Below are 17,470 nucleotides of genomic sequence, written 5' to 3'. Positions count from 1 at the left end.
CACTTCTCCATACGATCATACTCCCGACTGTGGAACTCCTGGAAGTCCTGCAGGAAACACATTGAAGTTAAACAGGTGTAACTATGGTTTACTTTTAACAATCCAAAAACACGTCATTTTCCTCATTATCTTAAGACTAGTATCAAAATAGATCAAAACAAAAAGTAGGCAGCATATCTTATAATCTTGACATTTACTTAACATTTGACAAATATGTAGAATTTCTGATAAACAGCAGAGTCCATGCTTAGTAGTGTTTTACCTCCAGGCTCTTTTTAAGATCCTGCACCTCCGCAGTCTCCTTCTCTAGTTGGTCCTGAACATGGTAGGAGAAAAAAGGTACTTCTACGTAAATGACAGACTTCTACAGCACTTCTTAAGAAAAAATGGTTCCTTCTTTAACCTAATTTTTGTTCAATGTGAGTACAGACTAAACCAAATCTTTCCATTCAGTGTAACAGAATAACCTACCTGTAAGTCCTTTTGTGATTTTTCTGCCTGTTCTGTCAGAGCCGTGATCTTAGCCTTGAGGGTGACCACCTCCTCATCTTGGTGCTGTCTTGTTGTCTGCTGGGATGCAGCTGCCTCCTGTAACAACAAGACCAACATGTCAAAACACTGTCAAACAATCAAACATAAAGCAATGTGACATTCAGCAAAATAATGCAAGAGGAGTAAAAAGAGAACAAAACCGAATACAAGTGCTCATAGGTTCTACATCATCAAACGTCTGCTATACTGTCGGCTTGAAGAGGTTGCTGCTTGGGCAGGATTGACTGAAATTTCTACTAGAAATGTTTAAACTTGTTTTCTAATGTCCTTTATAGTAAAAACCAATCGCTGTCCCTACCTTTAGTTGTTTGAGCTCCTGTTTGGCCTCTGCCAGCTCAGCATCTGCCTCGTCACAACACTTCTCCATGCGATCATACTCACGACTGTGGAACTCCTGGAAGTCCTACAAGAAACACAACAAATAAACTCTGTCAGACTTCAAACAGGAGTAACTATGTTTTACTCTGACAGAATAAAAATAAATGTAGATAGCATATCTTGACATTTTCTTTTACATTTGACAAATAGAGTTTATGATTTACAGTGTATGTTTTACCTCCAGCGCCTTCTTATCCTCCTGTGCCTCTGCTGTCTTCTTCTCCAGTTGGTCCTGAACATGGTAGGAGAGAAAAGCAAGGTGCGTCTGAGTAAACGATCTCTTTAAATTTAAGTTGTTGCACCCAAGGAATGCAATGGTGACAACCTACTTCCAGGGACAATGTCCGACAATCAGATGGACACTAGGTGTTCATGGAAAATAAGAGATATCTTTGTTGCATAGCTAGAATTCCAGCAAACTATACTATTAGGCTCTCCCCGGAGGTGTCGTCAAAAAGTTCTATTCACCATGGCTTCACTATAAGGTCAAGAATACTCACCAACAGGTTTCTAGTTTGTTCCTCAAACTTGTTTTTCTCCTGCTGTCCTTCCTCCTGCAGGTTAGTTAGTCTTGTCATGAGGTTCTGGAGCTCTGAGGCATCAGTCTGCTGGGATGACGCTTCCTGGGGAGGACAGGAGTCAATTATCAACAAGAAATCCTGAAAGGATTGTGGTATAGCCCATTTCAGTCAATTGTTGCACTGGGTATATGACCTCAATTTGGGGATGTTTTGTATACATGTACCTGGGCCTGTTTCTGTAAAAGTTGATGAACCCACTACATGCTTCACTCCTACAGTGGACAACAGTGGACAATATCATACCATAGAAAGGGGGCGTCAACTTATTCTCCTGCATTACCTGCTAAACTGTTTCTTCAAGACCTTAATATCTAACCACACAAGGAAATTCGAGCGAATCTGTCCAAAGGATTGTGAGTTATAATTGCAAACACAGAAACCTTCAGATTCTGAATCAACAACCCTAACCACAAGGCCACCTTGCCACCAAAGCTGAAAAGAAATACAGAGGTTCTTCCAGCAGATACATGGTGAAGAAAATCAGGCAGGACAGTTGTGTGGTAAGACTGTACCTTGAGTCTGTCCTCCAGGTAAAACACACGTTCTCTGGTCTGCTCCAGGTCAGTCTCCAGCTGGGAAACCTGCCCGGCCAGGACAGCATTCTCCTCCTTAAACTCATTTGTCACATCCTGGAGGAGAAAAGAATCAAATGTTACCATAAACAACAACAATGCAGAACTACAAATTAAAGCTACTCAATCTAGGGTACAAATCAACATGGTATGGTTGCATTCTTTATCTCTTAAAAAATGTTAACCTTCTTCCTGCTGCCTAAATTTCTCATATATTTGGTGTAAGCGGCATGTTGAAAGTTAAGGTAAAACATTCCAGCTGACCTGTAAGTCGTTGACCTCCAGACGTGAGTTGTTGTACTTGTCCTGCAGGTCTGTCAGGTCTGCCTGTGTCTGTGTTAGCTGAGCTGACAGGTCCTCTGAATGACTTCTGGCTTCCTCCAGCTGAAAGGATCAAAATAATTAGTGATAGAACCTGGTACATGTACAAACATGTACATGTATGCTGAGCTCAGTTAAAACTTTCAATTCTTAAAGAATGACATGTATATAAAACAATTTGGCTTATTAAAAAACACTTTCTAAGCTAAAAATGACTTTTCTGTTATTTTAAAAGCATTCATACGTGATGAAAAAGGTTTACCTTCTTGTGGTCTAGCTGAACAAACTATTGCAGCATTGTTTATTTTTAGTATCTTGCTTAAAAATATATGGTGACCAGCCCCTCCAACTTCCTGCCACTTGCTACATAATGTAATCCAACACCAAGGGGTGTCTGCCACATCATCAGATACCATGGTGAAAGTGACATAAGGTAGACAGACCCACCTGTGTGTCAAGCATGGCCGTGTCAGTGCGCACCTGCAGCAGCTGTGTATGCAGCTGCTGTGCTGCACCCTCAGCAGCTGCCACCTGGCTGTCCTTGTCTGTAACATCTGCCTGCAGCCCCGACACTTGTGCTTCCAACTCCGCCAGAGCTTCCTTGCTCTTGGAGAGCTCCATGTGTAAGCCGCCTACCTTGGCTGTTTCCAACTGATTATAACAGAGAATATCTTTAGTTAATACATTACAATTGCAATGAACCTAAAGGTAAATATACATATAGACCACACCATGTTGTATTTTATGTACGTCATACCCCACCCACCCAAAAAAAGCACATATATTTTCAATGCAAAATGTGGCAGAGGTTAATTTGGTGTCCCTGCACAAAAATTATAACATCAATTCCAACAAATCTGGTATTCAAAATTTTCAGACCTTAAATAGTGCTATGCACATTACGTCCCATATTTCTTGCAGGTGCATGTACAGTCTGCAGACACGCTGACACAAGCTTCTATAACTGTATAAGACTGACCTTGAGGTTATCGTGTGCCTGGTTAAGTTTGATCTGCAGGTTGGCCAGCGCCTGTCCAGTCTCCCCTTGCTGGGACAGCTGCTGTCTCAGGCTGTCCTTCTCCTGTTCCATGGCTGTTAGCTGGTCACAGATGGAGTTCACCTGGCTGCTGTGCTCTTCCTGTAGCTGTAGTAAAAACATCAGGAAACAAGATATTGGAGATTTCAAATTTCCAAGGTATTTTAGGAATTTACTGGAACAACCACGGAGATGTCATTCAATCAGGACTAGGACAGAACAGTGCAGGGATGGAGGATCCCTGGCCAAGTCATACCAGACACTTCAAAATGAAATGCTTAGCACTCAGCACTTAGCATTTGGGAAAGAGCATGGTAGTTAGACATACACCGCTACCAGTGGACTGGCCCCCTGCTGATTGTACCACTGTGTCGCCCAAGGGCTATCAAGACTGGAGATGGGCGCAACTTTTCAACTTGAAGCTGACTGTACACATACCTTCTCCATGTCCTTCTGTAACTGCCCTTTCTGTCCACTGATGGTCCTTAGGTCGTCCAGGAGGGTGTTTCTCTCCGACTCCAGGCCGGTCAGTCTGTCCTGCAGGTCTGTTACCCGCTGGTCAGCAGCTGCAGCTGCGCTGTTCCCAACCTCCTCTAGCTCACAGCACCTGTCCTGCAGCTGTCTCGCATCCTTCCTCAGCTGTTCAATCTAACAAAGGATAACATGGATGTCTTCTTAGAAGGCCAGGCAACTCTAATTCTTACTCGTTGAATTTTTTGTACTGTTCTGAGCACATCAATCACAAAATCTGGTCTATATGGACAGGTGGTCACTCAACGGGTAAATTATCTAAGGGACAACCAAAATGTGGTCACATTGGCCAGGTGGTCATGGTAGAAGTTTGACCTTTGGTGCCTACAGTTCAAAGGCACAGTAACTCATAATAGTCAAAGGAAATATCAGTTTTACTTGTAAGTTGTAAGCTGAAACTTTTTTGTACACTACATGAAAAGCTTCTGTCCAGTACAGGGCCCTTGACAGCTTAGGGACATGTCTTGCCATGTAAGTTGTAACAACAGATCAGTACAGTACTGCTCACACCTCAGTTTACAACAAAAGACGATGATGTGACTGTCCTTATACCAACCTGTTGCCCAGCCTGTTGTAGCTCCCTGGAGGAATGGTCTAGCTTCTGTTCTGTCTGTGTGAGTCTCTCCTTGCTTGCATGGAAATTCTCCTCTGCAGCACCAAGCTGTCCTTTGGTCACTTCTACCTCATGCTCTGCAGACTGAAATAAAACATATCAAACTGATAACATACAAAACCATTCCATGGCTTGTTAGACACTTGAAAACAACTGTTTGTGACCAACGCTTTGTCTGAGAAATAGACCATACTGACTTGATTATATAGATGACATCTGCACATGCATCAATTTTTCACCTCCAAAAACATTCTTTGCAATCCTACTGTTTTTGGGTACTAAAAGAATGCCAAAGGTTGGAAGGAAAATAAGAATGGCAGAGAAAGGGTAGCAGGCTTGAATGTCCACTTGTTTCCACCACCATGTCTTCCAAAGTGAAAGAAGATGTGAAGAACAAAATTGAAGAATATATTGTTTGGTACACCATGCCCTGCATGTTCTGTCATTTGTTCAACCTTCCTGGCTATTCAGATTTCATAGTGAAGCAACTCTTTTTGTCCAACTTTTTTTTCATCCGTACACTCGCTCAGTTTTAGGGTACCCAGAGGATGTCAGTCTGTCCGTACCTGTAGTTGTTGCTTGAGCTCCGTGATGGTTCTCTGCAGTTCCTGTGAGCTGCCGCTGTCCTGTTGAAGCTTGTTCTTGGCAGCCTCCAGATCCTGCTGTACAGCTTTGATCTCGTCCTCCTTTGCAGCCAACATTACTGAGGCCTGCATTGCAATACAATACATAGGTATTATTATTTTTCACTCCATACCATAGATGTGGATGAAACATTTTGCTTTTCTGTCAGATTTCTTATCCTTCTCCTGCCATTTCATTAAATGGATTCAATTTCTTCATTCTGGGGCCAAATGACCTGAAATTTGGCATGGGGGTAGAGGGAACAAATGCCCCTGGACATTTTAAAAAATGTTGATACAATGGCCTTTAAAGTTGTCTTCTTTAGGTTGTTCGAAAAATGCTGTATTTGCTAGCAAATGTCGGCCTCACTAGCTTCCATGCCTTTGTATCAAAGGCTTTGTTTTCCTCAATCACACAATCCATAACAGGTATGTGTTTGGTAGAAATAATAGGACCAAAGATGGTTGTACCGTTCTAGCTTCCTCTGCAGATTTCTCCACCTGCCGTCTCATCTCAGCCATCTCTGCGTTGGAGTTGTTGTTTCGGCGCTGCTGGATGGAGTTCTGTTCCCGCTCAGTTTCCAGGGCCAGCTTGGACCTCTCCACTTCTCCCTGCAGCTGGCTCTTAGCAAACTGCAACCTGTCACATGTGTCTTCTAATTCTGAGGCAACAAAGGGAGGGAGAATAGGAAATAAGAAAAAGTTATAGGCCACGACACGTGCCTTGAGTGCTCAAGGAGGGACCTCAAAAAAGTCTTTGTCAGAAAATATAATTGCCCTGCAGCCAGTTTTTTAGTTACAAAATTACACAAATAAGCACAAGAACACTTTTAAAAAAGCCTATCCAAGCAAACCAGAAAGGTGTCTGAAAGTCACCTTGCAGTTTCTTGTTGTCACTTTCCAGTTTCTGGACTTTCTGTTTGGTAAGATCCAAGTTCAGTTCCAGCTGTTTTATGATCTTCACCATCTGTGAACAGAAATTGCTTACATTAATCTCAAGTACACCTTAATATGTATTATCAGACATTGTCATTGTCATTTACTTTTATGGTAATTACAGATGTAGAAAAAAATGACATTTGCTAGCAAATGCAGACTATTTCACTCCATCTCCCTATGTGAGAAATAACTAATCTAGTAGACCCCCATGTAAAATGGATCAGCCCCAAAACACTTGGCACTGCAGTCCAAAATTGCTTTAAGTCAAAAGTTTTTTTTAAAAATGGTGCACATATGCAACAATTGACTCTTCAGTGACAATTTAAGAACTTGCAACATCTCAATATTGTAGGGCTTAAACATGGGAGATTGATTAATGCTAACTACTGCTGAGCAGACTGTACCTTGTCAGGATCCATGTTCTGGTGCCTGCTTGTGTTGGTGGCATGGCTGGCATGAAGGTTTTCCAGGTCTCGTACCTGGACCTTGTAATCCTCCAGTTTGGTCACGGCCTTCTCCTTTTCATGTACGGCCTGCTGACACTCCAGGGTCTGGTGCTGCAGCTTAGCCTGCAGGTCACTCAGCTACAGGGGGAGGTTCAAAATTTTGATTCAAAATTGATCATGATCAGACAGTTTGCATTACTTGAAATTTGATAAACATAGAAATTAGGATACAACACAGTGCATTTCGTATCAGAAAATACACATTTCATACTAGCCCCAGAAAATACACATTTCAATGTGGAATGTGCCAGAAGTTGAGAAAATCTGGTGTCCCTGAACAAAAACAACACCAACTCTGATGTACGAACCCGCTTTTTTAATTTTCGAAAACGGCACGCACGGGGCACACAAAACATGTGCGGATTATTCTATAGAACCTTTGGAAGCCTGCATGATGATAACCACACATTGGGTTATATCACATAGTCTGGAACAATCATATCAAATGTTAGGAACACATAAGACATTCTGCATCCCATACATACCATGCACAACATTGGGTCCTGCTAGGGATTTGAACCCAGAACCATTCGATCTCAAGTCAACAACCCTTAACAGTGGTCGAAATACTTTTTTTCAGTGCTCTGCAATATTGCAGAAGAGTCAAAATTTCGTCCTGCAATTTTGAAATACTTTCTGCAAATACACAAGCCCCCATATTACAACCTTCTGAAACCAATAATGCCTATTTTTACATCATATATATATAACAGTATAGCTTAAAAATCTGTAGCATTACTGAAATTCTTCAAAATATCACTCTTTTAAATATGTTCGGACCGTAAAATTTTATCGGTCCGGTCCAAAAAAACCAAAACATCGGTGGACCGGTTTTTTTTACCGGAACAAAAATCCATATTTGTTGTTACTGAATAACTGATGATCACTACATACAAAGAAGCCTGCCAGGAAAATGAAAATCCAGCCTTCAAATAAAAGAAGTTTACCTTAGTCTCCGTCTCTCTCATTTTGCAACAATATTTTCCCGTATTTTGGTACCGATAGTCATCTAGAAATCATAAAGGACAAGTCTACGGGCCGTGCTTGGCTCGCATCAAGCCGAAAAATCACTGATTTTATACCATATGGTCACAATGTGATGCACGTAAATTTTCACTCGAAATGAGAAATTACCGCCCACCAAAACGGACCATTAGGTTCCCAGTGCTGTATTTCTCTTTTGTTCATGTGATCAACTTGTTTTCTTTGCTTGAATCGTGCAAAATACCAAGGAAAAACATCGAAATTTCGGCAAATTAACGCCGAGGCGAGTGTGGTTCTTCGGAGGAGCCATGTTTCCTTTGCCGTGTTGCCTGCTGGGAAATGCTCAGCGAAAACTGCCGAAAATTGCCGAGGCAGTTGTCGGGTCCTCCCGGGAGACGAAATCTAACATCGGAAAATGGCGAGTGCCCATATTTGGTTATCGTCGCCTTTCGTCGCCTTGTCGAAATCGTTCAACTTTGACCCCAAATTCCCTTATATGGGACCATTACAGTCTGCTGGAAAACGCCGGCAGGTTCGTGCGGCGCAGGTTTTCGATCTATTCACAGCGCCACTGCTTTGCTAATTGAAAACTACTGAATCCGGAGCCTATTTTTTCCTTCTGCAAAATTGCAGATTGTAAGATTTTCTCTTCTGCAATCTTGAAAATCTATCTGCAAATTGCAGATTGCAGACGGGTATTTCGAACACTGCTTAACCACAAACCACATTACCACCAAACAATGCCAAGCCTTAGGCCTTACCTGCTTGGTTAGACTGTCTATCTCCTTCCTGTTGTCCTCCATAGTTTTAGAGGAGACAGCCATAGACTCTCGGCGTGCCATCTCCAGCCGGCTGATCTTCTGCTGCTGGAAGATGTCCTTGTTGGCTTCTGCTAGTTTGAAATCCTGGGCGCAGCTGAGATCGTGTTCCAGCCTCTCATACCTGCAGAGAAACAAATGCATTCGTGAGGATGTCATCTAAGAGTCTGAACTTTGCGTCAATCACAACTTCATTTCAACAATCACTTGTCCATGGTGCTGAGGAAAAGAATCTGCAAGCTTGGGAGTGATTGTGGGGTAAAATAGTGGTAGGTTGGTATACATAGATGTAAGAAACATTACAAAGGTATCAAATTTTTTACCTTCATATGATTAAGGCCCAAAAAACTAAATGGTGACAAGCACCTCCAACTCTGTCCTGCCACTTGCTCCATAATGTAATCCAATACCACAGGTGTCTGCTACAGCACCAGTTACCATGGCGGTAGTCATCTGGTTCAGGTCATTGACACATTTGTAACAGAAGAAGACAAGGAATAGGAAGAAACAGACTCTGCAAAGGTTAACATAAAACTATTTACCTCTTCTGTAACTCAGCGTGAGCCATCCTGGCCTGGTGTAGCTGCTCGTGAAGTAGCTGAACATCCTTAGGGTGTTTAGACAGGTCATCCTTGGCTACACTGATCTCCTTAAGGTCTTCAACTTGCTTCTTTGCTTCAGCTAAGGCTGTCTTCACACTGGACAGCTGGTCCTTCAATGCAGATACCTGTGAATGCAAGTGACAAAAGAATTCAAAGAAGAATTTTAGCTCACTGAAGATCTAATCTCACACTGGTCATGAGAGAAAAGACAAAGGCTACAGTATTTAGAGAAGAACAGTATTTACAGGTTCATTATGCCGAGGAAATTCTAGGCATGTAAAAGGCAATAAATAGAGAGAGCTGGGTTCCAATTTCCAACACCTGCATACAATGGGCTAACAAACCACCGCCCCTACAGCATAAGGGGACTACCTTCTAAAACTGTGGGGTTTCAACATACAAGTCTATCCAGATCAAATTAGCACTTTAGAACAGTCAAAATACACACCTGCAGCGAATCTTCTGCTGACTTCTGTTCCAAGGTCTTTAACTGTTCAGACATCTGCTCCATCTGACTGTCCTTAGCAGCAAGCTCCTCCTTCAGATGTGCTGTATGGTCCTTGAAAACAGAAGGAAAGTGATTGGTTGCAAATAATTTGATCAGGTTGGCAAGTGACTGTACACCAATCTGCCACCACTCTTAACAAGTAACTGAAACGAAGTGGTCTTACCAATTATTACTGTACTTGACTATGTACACAATGTATTATACTGTGAGAACAGACTAAGGTTGGGACCAACATTTGTAATATTGCAGCAGCGACACCAACTGCAGTAATGAATCAGAACTACAATGTAGTCATTTTTGCCCTGAAGGTGACAGGTCACCAAAATGTTGGATGAGAAAACTCAAGAACCTTATTATACAATGTCTATGTTTGTAGTGCTATACGTTAAAGAATAAGTCAAGTCTAATGTATATAGTTCCAAAGAAAACTGACAAGCAGGCCTGCTTTTCTTTTTTTGTATGCCCAGCACAAATGGCAGGAATCTACCTGGTGTGAATTTTCTGCCTCTTTCTGCTCCAGGGAACTCAGCTGTTCCAACAGTCGATCCACACTCCCTTGGCTGGTGGCCAGGTCTTCCCTCAGCTGAATCAGTTCCTCCTGGGATAAAATCAAATAATCTAAGGCTAAAGCTACTCTAAGTTTTTAGAGGAACAGAATGTAAAATGTTAACACTATCAGTTTCACTTAAATCTATTTACATGACTGAAACTTCCAGCTTTTCAGCTTCAACTAATCCATTATAATTTGATATGCCATCATCATCGGTTTATTAAGAATAAACATAGAAACTGCCTTACGTAGAAAGACTGAATGGCACCAACTTTACTAAACAACAATACAATATCATACAACTTAAGTGGCTAAAGATAAAAGACAGTAGGTGCAATATTCCAAGATAAGCATCTCTAACAAGTGTCTGACTGATTAGAAAGTTGGAATTATAGTCCAGTGTCCTGACCTCCTTAGCTGCTGTGTCCTGAGTTAGTCTCTCCAGTTCTGTAACACGAGCTTTACTCTGCTGTAAAGCCTCTTCAGTCTCAGTCAGCCGGATTACTGTGTTCTCTAGGTCTGCCTCTAGTCTGTCAGTCTGTAGGTGACAGAATAAAGAAACCATAAGTGCAACACAATGTCATTTCTTTGATAATACTAGAATAAAAATATGCCTGGTATTGACTATACTACTGAATAAAGAATTCGAACCATCACTTATGAAGTGGTGTTGAATCTGTATCTGTATCAGTATAGCCGGTATAACTGCCATTCGGCGTAATACACCAGCTTCGGTTGAATGACTGGATGTTTAGGCTAGTAGACAGAGGATCGAGAGGTCACGGGTTCAATCCCCTCCTGGCAAAACGTTGTATCCTTGGGAAAGCACTTTGCATGGCTTTCCTCACCCCATCCAGGTATAAAATAGGTGACAAACTTCGGTTGCGAGAGGCAAAAGGCAGTGGAAGGAAAGGGATGAAATTCACCTCCCAATACCATGCTCTAACATAGTGGATTAACAACCCACTACCTTCTTCACTACTTCTATAAATAGCAAATGCGTTATACAGTCCTAGTCTTTGCCTTTTATATATACATATGTTACATTTTACAGAGCACATCTGCTTGTGAGAATGTTGATGAGAAATCTTTACCTTCTCCTGAGTACTGTCAGCCCCTGCCCCTGACTGCTGCCCCTGTGTCTGTATGTTCTGTAGTTCCTGACTCAGCTGCTCATGTCTGGTCTGTAGTTCACTGTGGCTCTGCTGCAGCTTGTACAGCTCTTCTTGGGAGTCCATAACCTGGGGAAGGGCAACAGAGATGCACATACAACTGTTTTACTCTCTTGGCAGCTGTTACATCACAAAGACACTCAATGCAGTATCAGTGCATCATTAAATTGTACTCTGGATAAGACAATCTGTATTCTGTATGATATTGCATTTAGAAACAGCTTTTATTTCTTGGGACCTCCAGTATTCCAAATATCCTTGCCCATTTTGGCTATCCCGTGAATGCAATCAGCATGTTAAGAACAGTGTTGGAATATTTAGAATGCAGTCTTACTGCAGCTAGCATACACTTTCAATACCTTTCATTTTTCTCTACTTCAAATTCATCTTGAAAGTTTTGAGCATGAACAAGACTTTTTGAGCCAGCCACAAGAACGGGCCCAAAGATATGTGGTAAGAATTTCAAGAATACACTTAAAATATCCAGGAATGTACAAAGAATTTTCATTCAGACAGCATTCCGGCTGATTCTGCCTCTAGTGTGAAGGGGACAGTACGTTGTTATTGTCTAACCTGTTCCACAGACTCTCCCAGGTCCACCCTGACCTGGTCCCGTTCTTCAGTCATGGCCTGGAGAGCTTCCTGCAGTTCCTGCACATTCTGCTGGAGGGCGTTGATCTTGTCAGTAGACTGCTGCTGGGCTGATATGTCCACTGTTGTGTCCCCCTCCACCAGCAGACGTAGCTGGGCACTCTCATCATAGGACTGAGATGGACAGAGATGTATCTCAGTCTACATTGCAAATCTTTTGGTCATCACTATCCTAAGACTGAAAAAATCTCTACCTAACAACCATACTTTTTCAGGACTGAAACCAAAAACACAACATTAATGTAACCTAGACTATTTAACAAAAGTAAGCCAATTTAGGAAAAGCCCAGGGCATGATTGAAGGATTTGGGGTATATCCCAGGACTAAGTACAGTACACATTGTACATGTGATTACTAAGCAGGAAGAAGGTTGTACAACTGTGCTGACTGCACCCACCTTCTGTAGCTGGTCTCTGAGGTCTGTCACCATACGCTGGTGCTGCTCTTTCTCAAGGTGTAGGTAAGACTCTGCATCTGCATTCTCCCTCTCCAACTCCTCAAGCTTTTTCTCAAGTCCAGCCTGAGAAAAAACAGAGAAAACAAGAGTTCCGAGATCTCATACCTCCATGAAATATGGGCTTGATATGTAAATGTAAATTTGTTCTTTAATTACGCAAATGACCTCTGCATTAACATAATATATGCATCGTGATGTTAACTTTTGATTAACTTAAAGATGTCCCAAGTATGACATTCCCATCATTCACCATTGAGAAATCATAGATTTTTTGCATTAATTATGCAAATTAGGTCATCATTTGCATAATTAGTATCTGTTGATGTTCCATCTGCCATAGGTTACATACATTACATGTATGAAAGTTCTATAATGTAAAACACTGTAATTATAGAATTTCCTCATTAATTATGCAAATAAAGTTCTCATTTGCATAATTTGCGGTTAATTATGTACATCTCTCTGTCAGATACCTACACACCAAAAATGATGAAAATACGCTGTTCCTATCTGGACTTATTGGCTTTTAAAGATTTCGCCCGAAAGTCCCCTGCAGTTCCTGAACAAGCTGCTAGGGGGACCAAACCCACACCACTTATTCCTGACAGGAAAAGCTATCTGTCACCAAAAAGTCAAGACCATAGCATGTTCAGGACCAAAGATACAAAAACCGGAAGTTCTGCTGCAGTACCAAGGTCATCCACCAGGTGGCCCATATTTGACCTTGACCTTTGTCTTCCTAAGACTTATCAGCATACCAAATATCATCACAATTCATAAAGGCGTTATGAAGTTATGCTGATTACAAAGTTGCGGAAACACACACAGACACACACACAGACACACACACACACACAGACACACAGACAGACGCCGCCAAAAACAATACCTCCATTTTTCATGGAGGTAAAAATTCTCTTCACTAAAGGTAAAGGTATCATATAGCCCCGTAACCTTTTTTAGGCTGTAGGGGCATTGGGTTGTTAGTCCAAATCCAATGTGTCTGGAGCATGATATTTGAAGGCAGCGCTCATCCAAAATTTTCCCCAATCTTATCATTTAACAAGGGCTGTACTATAAATGAAGAAACGTTTGCAGTGGGTTTTTTTTGCACTGTTTCTATGTGACCTCTTCACTGCAAATTCATGATACTTTGAACTGCATTACTATTGTAATTGTTACAACAGCATATTCAAAACACTGCAAAAAAACTTTTAACTTCCTACTGCAGAATGCAGGCATTATGAAATGCAAATATTTGATTTTTTTCTGTAGTTTCCACAAAATCTTTTGACTAACCAATCTGGAGACCAGCTCCTCTTTCTCTGCAGACACTTCTGTAAGTTTCTTATTAGTTTCCAGTGTAAGAGCCTCTGCATCAGCAGCAGTTTTCCTCAGACCTGCTACTTCATCTTCAGAGGGACTGTTCTCCGCAATGTCAGTCTAAGGAGATTAGACATCACAAAACTTGGTTAACATCTACATGCAAGACATCATTGTACACACATCAAACAAAAAATCAACTCAAAGCAGCCATTGATTACTTCTGGGACAATCCTGGAGGTCATAAGGTGGTTTGAAGGTGGCCAAGAAAGTGTGAAATCAAAAATTTGATGCAATTGTTTGGGGAAGTTATTTCATACATTAAGTTACAGTAGTAATCCATTGTGTGACATAATTCAATCGGGTATTTCCCTCTGATCATACAGTACATGTTCCAAAATATTCACGGATACCCAATACAATCCATGAAGTCTAAAATCTCTGATTTCTGATGTTCGTAAAAGTTCCAAAAATTGCACACATGGTCTACTGATATCATGAATAACCTGACATGATTGCAGCTGACATAGCAAACACCAGAGCCACTACTCTTCTAAATATAAATTGCCTTTCCCAAGGGCACAAGATTGGTGGTATAGCTGGACTCAAACCTGGGACCTGTTGGTTCAAAGCCAAACACTCTGCTGTTCCTCCACATAACCCCACAACGTATACACAAATACTCCTCTCTAAGGATTAAAGAAGGAGCTATCCTGAACATGACTGACCTGCTGTGCCCTCCTCTCCTCCTCGTGCATCTCTCTCTCCAGACGGGTGAACTCCTCCAGCTCATTCAACTCTTCCTCCTTTGTCTTCAGCTGATCCTGAAGCTGGTCCTTCTGAACAACTCTGGAGAAAAAATAACACAGACATCAGCATTAGCAGAAACCTGCACTGTAAAAAAGGTGAACATAGTCCCCTGGCCTTTTTCAGGCTGTAAGGGCAGTGGGTTGTTAATCCACTGTGTCTAAGGCATGGTATCAAATGGCATAGCCTATCCCTTTCCTTCCACTAACCAACCAAAGCCAGGTATTATTTTACACTTTGTGGGGTGAGGAAAGTCATACTTATATATAAAACGCCTTTCCCAAATACACAATGTCCAGTCAGAAATTCAAGGAAATAAAACATTGACCTCTTGATTTCGTGTCTGCTAGCGTAACGACTCAGCCATTTGACACCACCACAGACTTTAGCATTAGCATAAACCATCACTGTACATGTTTGCAACAGTCACAGAGACTGTTACAGTGTACATTCACCCAGTTAAACACCTGTACAAGGCCTACTTACATGTGCTGGAAGTCATCATGCAGCCTAATGTTGTTGTCTTGTAGTTCACTAATAGCAGTCTCCAGATTAGTCTGTGGATAAATACAAAGTAGATATGTCCAGTATGTACAATAAGAACTGGTGAGATTGTACTGAGATGTGATTTCTTCATTCATTCTGTATACAAAGATCTTCTGGAAAAATTGTTGAACTCCAGTCAGTACAAGGACTGGTCTACTGACAACTGTAGACTAATCCTTGCTGTCCGTCACAATTAGCAGTTTAACCAATGAGAGAATGGCAATTAGCAGTTTGACCAATGGGAGTGTGGCTGGATGTCTGTCAAATATTCCATTTTTACCTTTTTTCTTTGCATTTCTACGTTTTGACAGAGGTCTGCGGGGCTATGGGATTGGTCTATTGATATGACCTTGACTTCTTCAAATTCAGTCTAAGATTTAGAAATAAGTTGTTGATATTGTTGGAAGAGAAAAAAGCCCACCTTTTCTGCCAGGATCAGTTCACACTGTTGGAATGCCTCATCCAAGGTCTTGCGGAGTTCAATGACCTCTGCATCAGACGTGCTGTACGCCCTCCTGCGATTCTCAAGGTTAGACAGCTGTTCTTGCAGCACGGCGATCTCCTGGTTTTTCTGTGCGAGTTCCTCTGCAACATTCTTCTGTTCAACTAGGAAGACCTGCAAAACAACAGATAAAAACTAGGAAACATCTGCAAAGCGAATGGATAATGTTTACCTTCACATGGTCTAGCCTAACACACTACCGCTCTGTTCATTCTTCCTAAAATACATTCATACACATGGTGACCAGGCCCTGTAACTCTGTCCTGCAACTTGCAACATAATGTGACCCTACACCACAGGGTGTCTTCTACAGCATCAGTTACCATGGTGTCTGACCCAGGTCATTGACCACCTATGTAAATATATAAACCCAGTACATGGAACAGTACACATTACATGCAGGAAATACCTGCACAGCTCAAATTTTACTAGCACTATATATATATAATACTAGCCTGCATGTGCAGGTGGTATTTGGAGCCTTGTATGAGGAGCACAGTAATCTCACCTCATCACAGCTGTTCTGATGGCGTGATGCTGCCAGTTCTCCCTCCAGGTCGGCTATCTGGTCGTGTAGACTCAGGATCTCTGTCCCATCCCGCTCACGAAGGTCTTCAAGCTATATATACAGTAAAAACAAGGTAGTGCCATACTGTATATTATGTTTTGGAGAATGAGACACCAGTGCAGGTCTCCGTGAATCCTACAGGTTATGTTTAAATTCACAATTTTTTGTATTGGACTGGAGTTATTTTCACTGCACAAGCATGTGAATTTAGACTAATCTAATTTAAATTAAGGGTTATCTTTTTTTCACCTTCTATGACCAGGTCACCAAACAAGGCGTCTAAATAGAAATGTCTCTCTATATATTATGATTGAGTATACCAGAAATAAACAAAGACCCAAACAAACAAACAAACAAACCTGTTTCTCCAGCATGTTGATGTTAGTTCGTAAGGCGTTGACTTCTGTTTCCCTGTCCTGCTGCACAGTGGCTAGCTGCTGCTCCAGACTGGTCACCGTGTCCTGGAGTTCATCATTGCTGTGGCTACCTGCAGCAGTGGTGCAATAAAAAAAACCCTGTTATCTCATTAAACAATGCAATATCTGTTGCTAACACTATGATCAAAAACTGCAACTACATATACCAACTACATATAACATATACTCAAAATACAATGAAAAAAACAGCCCCGGACACTAGGAGGACATGTGACCAACAGTCAGGTTAAAATCTGCCTTGTATTCTTCAAAGTAGCACCATTGAAGGCAGTAGAGAAAGTTAGTAACATTTAAACAGTACTGCCAAGGACATTTTTTTCAAAACATTTCAATGTTTGGATGTACTGGAGGGCAACATAAAAACTTTTACTATAGTGCATGTAACATTTGTCTGGTGCAGGTTATTTTATTAACTGTTACCTGCAATATTGCAAGTATGCAGAAAAAAAGTATTTCCAGCCCTGTACTGTACATATATGCAATCTAACATGGTTTTAAGAAGACAGTGCTGAAAAATAGGCTTCACATATCAAATTGCAGATACCGTAAGTCATGCCAATGAAGTTTCTCCCCACCTGTGTTCAAGCGTAACTCCAGGCGACTGACTTTAGCTCGAAGAGTGACAAGTTCCTCCTCTTTACCCTGTTTCTCCTCCACTGTCTCATTGATAACCTCGTTCAGCTGTTGTACCACCTCCTCGTGAGTGGCCAGTTTGGCTTCCAGCTCTGAAGTAGGGATAGATAGCAGAGGGTCAGCATGGGGGGATCCTGGCAATACTTAGTGGTAAATTTCTAAGGGATGATAATGTTTAACGATAAATGCAGGAAGACCAGTAACACTTGGTGGTAAATAAAGCAAAATCTATCCCTCAAAATGCAGGAAAAGCATTTCA

General features: G+C 41.5%; 1 protein-coding gene across 1 annotated transcript in view; it reads right to left on the bottom strand.

Moving 5' to 3' along the window:
• Positions 1-17,470, bottom strand: part of LOC109468094 (centromere-associated protein E-like) — a 31,182-nt gene that overhangs the window by 5,541 nt on the left and 8,171 nt on the right. The window contains exons 19-48 of the mRNA XM_019766331.1: positions 17,154-17,303; positions 16,501-16,628; positions 16,082-16,192; positions 15,493-15,687; positions 15,012-15,082; positions 14,447-14,567; positions 13,695-13,838; positions 12,336-12,458; positions 11,860-12,051; positions 11,209-11,355; positions 10,524-10,652; positions 10,052-10,162; positions 9,505-9,615; positions 8,997-9,181; positions 8,398-8,578; positions 6,551-6,730; positions 6,084-6,174; positions 5,679-5,869; positions 5,151-5,294; positions 4,528-4,668; positions 3,879-4,088; positions 3,384-3,548; positions 2,852-3,055; positions 2,348-2,467; positions 2,024-2,140; positions 1,431-1,553; positions 1,109-1,162; positions 851-955; positions 472-588; positions 263-316 (exon numbers count right to left, since the gene is read on the bottom strand). Coding sequence (XP_019621890.1) covers positions 263-316; positions 472-588; positions 851-955; positions 1,109-1,162; positions 1,431-1,553; positions 2,024-2,140; positions 2,348-2,467; positions 2,852-3,055; positions 3,384-3,548; positions 3,879-4,088; positions 4,528-4,668; positions 5,151-5,294; positions 5,679-5,869; positions 6,084-6,174; positions 6,551-6,730; positions 8,398-8,578; positions 8,997-9,181; positions 9,505-9,615; positions 10,052-10,162; positions 10,524-10,652; positions 11,209-11,355; positions 11,860-12,051; positions 12,336-12,458; positions 13,695-13,838; positions 14,447-14,567; positions 15,012-15,082; positions 15,493-15,687; positions 16,082-16,192; positions 16,501-16,628; positions 17,154-17,303 — 4,115 coding nt within the window. The remainder of the gene's footprint in view (positions 1-262; positions 317-471; positions 589-850; positions 956-1,108; positions 1,163-1,430; positions 1,554-2,023; positions 2,141-2,347; positions 2,468-2,851; positions 3,056-3,383; positions 3,549-3,878; positions 4,089-4,527; positions 4,669-5,150; positions 5,295-5,678; positions 5,870-6,083; positions 6,175-6,550; positions 6,731-8,397; positions 8,579-8,996; positions 9,182-9,504; positions 9,616-10,051; positions 10,163-10,523; positions 10,653-11,208; positions 11,356-11,859; positions 12,052-12,335; positions 12,459-13,694; positions 13,839-14,446; positions 14,568-15,011; positions 15,083-15,492; positions 15,688-16,081; positions 16,193-16,500; positions 16,629-17,153; positions 17,304-17,470) is intronic.

The sequence above is a fragment of the Branchiostoma belcheri genome, unplaced genomic scaffold (assembly GCF_001625305.1).
Source record: "Branchiostoma belcheri isolate BF01 breed outbred unplaced genomic scaffold, Haploidv18h27 scaffold191, whole genome shotgun sequence".
Classification (NCBI taxonomy): Eukaryota; Metazoa; Chordata; class Leptocardii; order Amphioxiformes; family Branchiostomatidae; genus Branchiostoma; species Branchiostoma belcheri.
This window is presented reverse-complemented; position numbering and strand designations above follow the sequence as displayed.